The following is an 8,641-nucleotide window of genomic DNA, read 5'->3' as shown; positions in this document are numbered from 1 at the left end:
GTTTTTTGTAGTGTTGGTGGAAAAGTAGCTGAAGGAGACGTGAACACTTCCTCACTGTCCACAGATAAGGAACTGGGAGCTGGACTGCCACCTGGGAATCCCTCTGGGTTCCAGGCTGGTGACCAGAGCTGCAGGAAACTCGAACTTTCCACAGGCCTCCTTCCTGTCCCATGCGTGGAAGAGCCCACGCCCTTAAAGCTCGAGTGAAAGGTAAAGGACCTCCCGAGGGACTTTCAGACTCCTGAAAAAGCAGTCACTGGGGGGTGGAGGTTGATGGTAATAACAGCCACCCAGCACTTTGTCCCTTTTGCCGCACCAGAGGGCTGGGGAACTTCTAGAGCGTTATTTCATTTAGCAAACCTGACCAGGTTTTCTGGGGAGATAAATCCTGGGGAGAAACTTTCAGTTTATGAATAAATACATTTGGCCGAATTTTTTTTCTTTTCAGGTTACTTTTTCTTAATAGATTCATAATATGTAACCAGTTAAAAGGAATGCGGGCACGGTCGCAGGGCGCTTAGAGTTAGGAGGGAAATCATTAAAATTACCGGCCAAGGTAACTCTGAGAGAGGCTGGTGTTTGGAAAGCGGGGCGGAGCCGGGCGGCCCGGACTCCAGGGACCCACCAACCACCCTCCCGGCTCACCTCTACACTCCCCGCGCGGCCGCCCGGCCCGCGGGCTCTCCTGCAAAAAGTCATTGCGTTGCCGTGACGTCACGGCGTCGGGGCGGGGCCCGCGGCAGGGGCGGGGTCGCTGCCGGATCTCGCGGAGGGGCGGGCCGGGGGCGGCGGCCCGGCGGGGCGCGCTCTGCCCCTGAGGTGCGGGAGTTTAGAGCGCGTCCGCTCGGCTGGCGGCTACCGGAGAGAGGTGTGCGGGTCGGGATGTCAGAACAGTCTACGGTCCCGGAGCAGAGCGCGCCGGACTCGCGGCGCGCAGGCTTCGTGCTGGGAGTGGACGTAGGCAGCTCGATGATTCGCTGCCACGTCTATGACCGCGCGGCACGGATCTGCGGCTCCAGCGTGCAGAAGGTGACCGGGGAGCGGGCGTCGGGGCAGCGGGTCTAGGTCGCGCAGGGCACCCGGGATCTGGTCGCTGGGGGGCGAGAGGGCTGGACCGCCTATCTGGCCTGGACCCGGCCACCTGCGGCACCGCGGGCCCTCGGTCCTGAGCGGCGCGCCTGGACCGGCCATATCCCCGCATTCCCTCCCCGGGCCAGCCTGAAACCTGCGCGCTCTTTCGGTCCTGGCTGAAGACATTAGCGGCTCGGATTGTGACCTCCGATCACTCAGTCGCTTCCGCTCACCTGAGGATTCGGCTCTCTGGCCTTACCTGGGTGGGACTGCGGTGAAAGGCAGGGCAGGGCCGGGCTGGCTACGCGAATCCAGCCAGAGAGGGTGCTTTTTGATTTGCTTGGTTTTTCCTGCACTTCCTTGATAGACCTCCAACCCTGTCTTTATTTACATTTGAGATTTTTAAGACTTAATGGAATTTAACTTTATGTTTGTCATTCAGTTGTCATCATGAACTGCTTCTCAAAGTGCAGAGCAACTGATTTCCAGGAATATAAGTATTGCACAAGTTTTGAAGGCTGTGTTGTCATCACCTTTCTCCTTTCCATCTTGTTCATGAAAATATCTTTTTCTGGTTTGAGAAACCTCCCAAGTCATTAGTTGTTACTAGTAAGGCAACTAACAGATTGGTATTCGTCTGATCTTGTTTCCATGAAGTGTTGATTTCTTATAGTTGCCAGCAAACAAAAAATAATGTGAATTCCATATGATGTTTTTAATTACTCTTCTTTCCAATACCAACATCTTAAAAAAAAAAAGTTTATTTGGCTGTGCCAAGTCTTACTTGCAGCATGCAGTATCTAGTTCCCCAACCAGGCTCCTAGCATTGGGAGTGTGGACTCTTAAGCACTGGCCCACCAGGGAAGACCCTCAACATATTTATGTTAGTAATTTCACGGGTATGGAAGCTGTTAGTTACCTAATCCATTCCCAGCAGCACTGGATTTCCTCTTTTGCTTGGTTCCTACACCTCTTCCCATCCCCTTGGAAGTGATTTTTAGCCGCAGGGGTTGTCCAGGAGCAGCTCCAGCCAAAAGAATGCTTTGAGCACCTTTTTTTTTTTTTTGGTTTGAGGACTTCCTCATTCTGGTTTTAGGACCAGAACAGAGACCTGTTCACCTGTGCATGAACACTGCCCACCTCTCCACCACATACCCTACCCCTAACCCCACCTGAAAGGACAGATGGAAGGTAGATTTTCTCCTTCAGTGACTATGTACTGCTTATCTCTTTATGAGTCTTTATCAGAACACAAAGATACTTTTCACAGTCTCCCTTATAATTCTAGACACAAAGTACTTTTGTTTTAAGCAGTGATTTTTTTTAAAGGAGTTGAAGTGTTTAGAACTAAAGGGATACAAAAATTGTAAGAAGATAACATTTCATGGTTGCTAGATAATTTGGGAGAAATCATTATTTTTTTTTAGAAATGAGGTTAAGAGTCTCAAAGATGAACCAAGATTGCTGTTAAGTAGCAGGAGACTAGAATGGTCTGCCCAGACTCAAAACTGGTGAAGGTGTCTGGAAAGGTATGTAAGTAAATAAAAATACAAAAATTCCTTGCCCTTTGAGGATGAAGCATTGTATATTAAATTAAGGAGTAGAAAGCAATGCCTCTCAAACTGATAGGAGTTTGCACCAGTGCTTCTGAAAGCGTGGTTCACAGTCTGCAGGGGTTGAAAGAGAGAAACTAAGATTTAGAAATTTGTGTAGCAGTTTGGCAAAGTCGTTTTATATTTGTTGACCGTAGTAAAACATTTGGGATTTTACTTTGTATGTCATTTTTTCCCTAGAAAGTTGTTTTAATTATGTCTTAAAAATTGTTGGTCCACAATGAATTAGAAATCAGAAAAAAAACAACAGCAACTGGTCCTTAGCTTCAGATATCTTGATTTGGGGGGGAAAAATGGTCTTCTTGACCTACATTGCTTCTTCAGTTCAGTTGCTCAGTCGTGTCCAACTCTTTGCACACAATGGACTGCTGCACACCAGGCTTCTCTGTCCATCACACACTCCGGGAGCTTGCTCAAACTCATGTCCATCGAGTCGGTGAGGCCATCCAACCATCTCATCCTCTGCCATCCCCTTCTCCTCCTGCCTTCAATCTTTCCTAGTATCAAGGTCTTTTCCAGTGAGTCAATTCTTCATACCAGGTGGCCAGAGGTATTGGAGTTTCAGCTACAGCATCAGTCCTTCCAATGAATATTCAGAACTGATTTCCTTTAGGATTGACTGGTTTGATCTCTCTGCAGTCCAAGGGACTCTCAAGAGTCTTATCCAGCACCGCAGTTCAAAAGCATCAATTCTTCAGCGCTGAATTTTCTCTATGGTCGAACTGTCACATCCATACATGACTACTGGAAAAACCATAGCTTTGACTAGACGGACCTTTGTCGGCAAAGTAATATCTCTGCATTTTAATATGCTGTCTAGGTTGATCATAGCTTTTCTTCCAAGGAGCAAGCATCTTTTAATTTCATGGCTACAGTCATCATCTGCAGTGATTTGGAAACCCAAGAAAAGAAAGTCTGTCACTGTTTCCATTGTTTCCCCGTCTATTTGCCATGAAGTGAAGGGACCAGATGCCATGATCTTAGTTTTCTGAATATTGAGTTTTAAGCCAGCTTTTTCACTCTTCTCTCTCGATTTCATCTATAGGCTCTTTAGTTCCTGTTCACTTTCTTCCGTAAGGGTGGTGTCACCTGTGTGTCTGAGGTTATTGATATTTCTCCCCGCAATCTTGATTCCAACTTGTACTTCTTCCAGCCCAGCGTTTCTCGTGATGTACTCTGCATATAAGTTAAATAAGCAGGGTGACAGTATACAGCCTTGACGTACTCCTTTCTCAATTTGGAACCAGTCTCTTGTTCCATGCCTGATTCTAACTGTTGCTTCTTGACCTGCATATAGATTTCTCAGGAGGCAGGTCAGGTGGTCTGATATTCCCATCTCTTTCAGAATTTTCCACAGTTTGTGGTGACCCACACAGTCAAAGGCTTTGGCGTAGTCAGTAAAGCAAAAGTAGTTTTTTTCTGGAATTCTCTTGCTTTTTCCATGATCCAGCGGATGTTGGCAATTTGATCTCTGGTTCCTCAATTCAGTTCAGTTCAGTCGCTCAGTCGTGTCCGACTCTTTGCAACCCCATGAATCGCAGCATGCCAGGCCTCCCTGTCCATCGCAAACTCCCGGAGTTCACTCAGACTCGTGTCCATCGAGTTGGTGATGCCATCCAGCCATCGCATCCTCGGTCGTCCCCTTCTCCTCCTGCCCCCAATCCCTCCCAGCATCAAAGTCTTTTCCAATGAGTCAACTCTTCGCTTGGCCAAAGTACTGGAGTGTCAGCCTTTTCTAACTCCAGCTTCTTAGCACCTAGTTTATTATTTCTTGGGTACAGAATAAATAATTGAATTACATTTAGTCATATTAGGAAAATATTAGGAAATTAGTTTCCTTCATGGGACTCTATGGATTAGACACAGAACTTGTATTTCTCAAATGAAAATTACACCTCTGTTAAATTATGTTGGAAAGAATATATAATAGAAACCCACACTTAACATAGGATTTGATTGAAAATCCATGGACAGAGGGGCCTGGTAGGCTGCAGTCCATGGAGTTGCGAAGAGTCCAACATGACCGAGCGACTTCACTTTCACGTTTCACTTTCATGCATTGGAGAAGGAAATGGCAATCCACTGTAGTGTTCTTGCCTGGAGAATCCCAGGGACAGTGGAGCCTGGTGGGCTGCTGTCTATGGGGTCGCACAGAGTCAGACATGACTGAAGTGACTTAGCAGCAGCAACAGCCAAAAAATAGCTTGAGAAAGAAAAACTGAAGAGATCACTCTTTAGAGATATGAACAAAATAGGCTTTATTGGTCTTTTCATTAAAATGGAAATCCCAAACAGGAACTTTTACATGAGAAGGCTAGTACTGAGGCCTCTCAGAAGACTTTAATTTTACTTTTCACGGTATTCATTTTTTAATAGCAGAGACCCATGTTTGTAGCCTTTTTCTATAAGTTGTATTTTTTCTTTCTTTTTTAATATTTATTTTTATTTATTCATTTGATTGTACTGTTCTTAGCTACAGCACAGAGGATCCTCAATCTTCCTTGCAATATGCAGGATATATTTTTTTTTAAGTTGCAGCATGTGGGATCTAGTTCCCTGACCTAAGATCGAACCTGGGCCCCCTGCATTGGGAGCACAAAGTCTTAGCTACTGGACCACTAAGGAAGTCCCAATAAGTTAAAAAAAAATCTTTCTGTGAACTCTTAAATATTGGTGTTATATATGAGAGTAGTGTTCAGAGCTTTGGAAATCCTACATGTGAATGTTTGATATTTTTAGTTTTTCAAAGTGAAGAAAGTTCATCATGTTCCCCATTGGAACATCATGCCATTGAGAGAAAATGATAACATTTTGGTTGGAAGAACAGGACAGAAAGACCACTCCGAGGAAAACTGGACTTTCCAATACTGTGTTCCCTCTGTACATTCTTGAAAAGAACTGGTTGTTGTCTTTTGTTTTTAATCAACACGTTTTCTTCTTAGCTTTGAATATATTCTTGATCTTGTATTTCAGTGTGATCTTCTAAACCGTTGTGACATGTTTGGTGATGGTGAGCTGTCTGGGTTGGTGAAGTGGGGGAACGTGACCCTGGAGTGCCTCTGCCAACTCTGAGTTGTTGACTTGACACGATGATGGCCATATTGAGTTTTTTGGGATGCAGAAGTATTTATTGCAGTTGAGTCATTACATACAGTCTGTGGTCATGAAAGTTTTGCATGGAGAGAAGAGAAATGTTATTTGATAGAAGGGGAGTTGTTGTTCGGTCACTAAGTCACGTGTGACTCTTTGCGACTTCATGGACTGCAGCGTGCCAGTCTTCCCCGTCCTTCACTATCTCCCGGAGTTGGCTCAAATTCGTGTCCATTGAGTCGGAGATGCCATCCAACCATCTCATCCTCTGTCATTGCCTTCTCCTCCTGTCCTCAGTCTTTCCCAGCATCAGGGTCTTTTCCAGTGAGTCAGCTCTTTGCATCAGATGGCCAAAGTATTGGAGCATCAGTCCTTCTAATGACTATTCAGGGTTGATTTCCTTTAGGATTGACTTACCACCGGGGAAGTCCCTACAGAAGGGGAAGAGATTTTGTTAAATCTGTTTACTTCCAGTGGGCTCACTGGGGAAGAATATTGATTGACTGACAATATAGATTCTTTTTTCGTGTCATCTCTGTGTCACCCTCATGCTCCCCACATTGTCAGTGTTTTCTCACAGTTCCTTTTTTTTTTTTCTGTTTATTTTGGCCTTTTCTTATGTGTTAGAGGTTTTCCTTAAATGACGACCTTTGGTTGGTTATCCATTCATAGTTTCAGTACCATGTCTTACTTTTCTCAGCTGTATTTAGTATTTGCAAGTAAAGAATGTCTCTGGTTCAACTCCTCCAGAGAGTAAATCTCGTACCTTCTGCTGTGTTAGGGAGGGGCAGAGGATCTGACTGGACAAGGAGTTTGAGGGTCCTTATAAAGATTGGATCACCCCTCTGTTCAGCAGCATCTGGCATCCCAGTCTTCTGAGGTATCTCTAATTTTCAGAGTTCTCCCTGAGATTCGGCCAGGAGTTGAACAGAGATGTATAATCTGAGTGGGTAGAGAGGTATTCAGTGGTCTCTTCTGTACTTAGCCCTGTACCACCTCCCCACTCACTGAGAGTGTTAAAGACATTTGTTAAAACCTGGTCTGAGCTTCCTTGCTCTCTTCTTGTCTTTCTGCATAAACCTTTTTTCATGTTTTTAGTTTAATGGCAGTCTTGAGAGGAATTGGAAATAAAGCAATTATGTTCAAGCCATTGTTTCAACCTGAAGCCAAAGATTCTTTTTTATCTTATTTTTAAAATTAGCAGAGTAAGATGAGACTTCTTTGCTGAATAACTTCTGTGAGTTTTAGTACATGTTGGAAGTAACCGAAAAACCCTTGTGCAAGCTGTTTATAGTCACTTTCCTCCCACACCTAATCTCTGAAAACCACTGATCTGTTTTGTATGACTATGGTTTTTTTTTGTTTTTGTTTTCCTGTCCTTCTGAAAATATCTTGTAAGTGGAAAAATACAGTAAGTAACCTATGGAGACTGACTTTTTTTCAACGTAATGCCTTTGAGATTCATATATATTGTGTGTATCAGTAATTCATTCCTTTTTATTTCTGAGTAGTAATCCATTATCTGAAGATACCACATTCATTCACCTGTTGAAGTATATTTGCATTGTTTTCCGTTTCTGGTGATCTTGAATAGAACAGCTGTAAACATTTGTATACAGATGTCAGTGTGAATGTAACTTTTCATTTCTCTGGGGTAAATACCTAGGAGTGGGGTTGTTGCATCACATGGTAAGTGAATATTTAACTTAACAAGAAATTGCGAAACTTTTCCAGAGTGACTCCTCATTTTGCATTCCCACCAGCAATGTCTGTGAGTTCTGTTTTTCATCAACACTTGATACTGTTAGTATTTTTTTAAATTTTAGATGTAGTGTTATCTCACTGTGGTTTTGATTTCCATTTACCCAATGATGTTGAATATTTCCATGAGCATATTTTCTATCCATATGTACTCTTTGATAAAGTGCTAGTTCAAGTTTTTTGGCCATTTTTTAAATTGAATTGTTTTCTAACTGTTGTTTTTTTTTTTTAAATATATTCTGGATATAAATCCTGTGTTGAATACACTATTTTCAGATATTTTCAACTAGTCTGTACTTGGCTTTTTCATTTTCTTAACAATATCTTTTGCAAGCACACATTTTTAATTCTGATGAAGCTCACTTTATCAATTTTCTTGTTTTATTAATCATACTTGTGGTGTCATGTCTAAGAACTCGTCACCTAATCCCAAGTCACGAAGATTTTTTGCTGTGATTTCCTATAAGCATTTTACAGTTTGACCTTTACATCTGGGATCCATTTTGAGTTAGTTTTTTGTGTAAGAAGTGAGGTTTTATAAGACTGAGGTTAATTTTTTTGCATATGGATGTCTATTCCAACTTTGTTGAAAAAGCTATTTTTCTCCATTGAATTGCCTTGTATATTTGTCAGAAATAAACTAGCCATATTCGTGTGGGTCTACTTCTGGATTCTCTTGTGTTCCATGATTTACTTGTCTGTTTTTATAATTACACTATTTTGGTTACTATGGCTTTAGAGTAAGTCTTCAAATTGTGTAGTATGATTCCTCCAGTTTTATTCTTTTCAGTATTGTTTTGGCTATTTTAGTTCTTTTACCTTTCCATGTAAATTTTAGAATGATCATATCTATATCTATTAAAAATCCTAGGATTTGATATGGAATTGTAGATGAAAGTTTTTTGCACTCTAAAAATGTTGAGCCACTTCTTCCTGGCCTTTGTTTTGATGAGAAGTCCACAGTCATTTGAATTATTATTCTGTGTATTTATTCTGTCTGGTTGCTTTCGGTTTTATTTTGTTTTGCTTTCAGTTTTTAGCATTTGAATTATGTTGGACCTGGTGTGAACTGCTTTGGACTTATCCTGGTGGGGATTTTCTAAGCT

The 8,641-nt window shown here is 42.5% G+C and overlaps 1 protein-coding gene across 1 annotated transcript in view; it reads left to right on the top strand.

The window, feature by feature from the left end:
- The first annotated feature begins 783 nt into the window (after positions 1-783).
- GK5 (glycerol kinase 5) overlaps positions 784-8,641 on the top strand; it is a 77,486-nt gene continuing 69,628 nt past the window's right edge. The window contains exon 1 of the mRNA XM_040234075.1: positions 784-1,029. Within this exon, the coding sequence (XP_040090009.1) occupies positions 883-1,029 (147 nt within the window). The 5' untranslated portion in view covers positions 784-882. The remainder of the gene's footprint in view (positions 1,030-8,641) is intronic.

The sequence above is a fragment of the Oryx dammah genome, unplaced genomic scaffold (genome assembly GCF_014754425.2).
Source record: "Oryx dammah isolate SB20612 unplaced genomic scaffold, SCBI_Odam_1.1 HiC_scaffold_2, whole genome shotgun sequence".
NCBI classification, from domain to species: Eukaryota; Metazoa; Chordata; class Mammalia; order Artiodactyla; family Bovidae; genus Oryx; species Oryx dammah.
The sequence above is the reverse complement of the archived record's forward strand: the minus strand, read 5'-3'. Positions and strand labels throughout refer to the sequence as shown.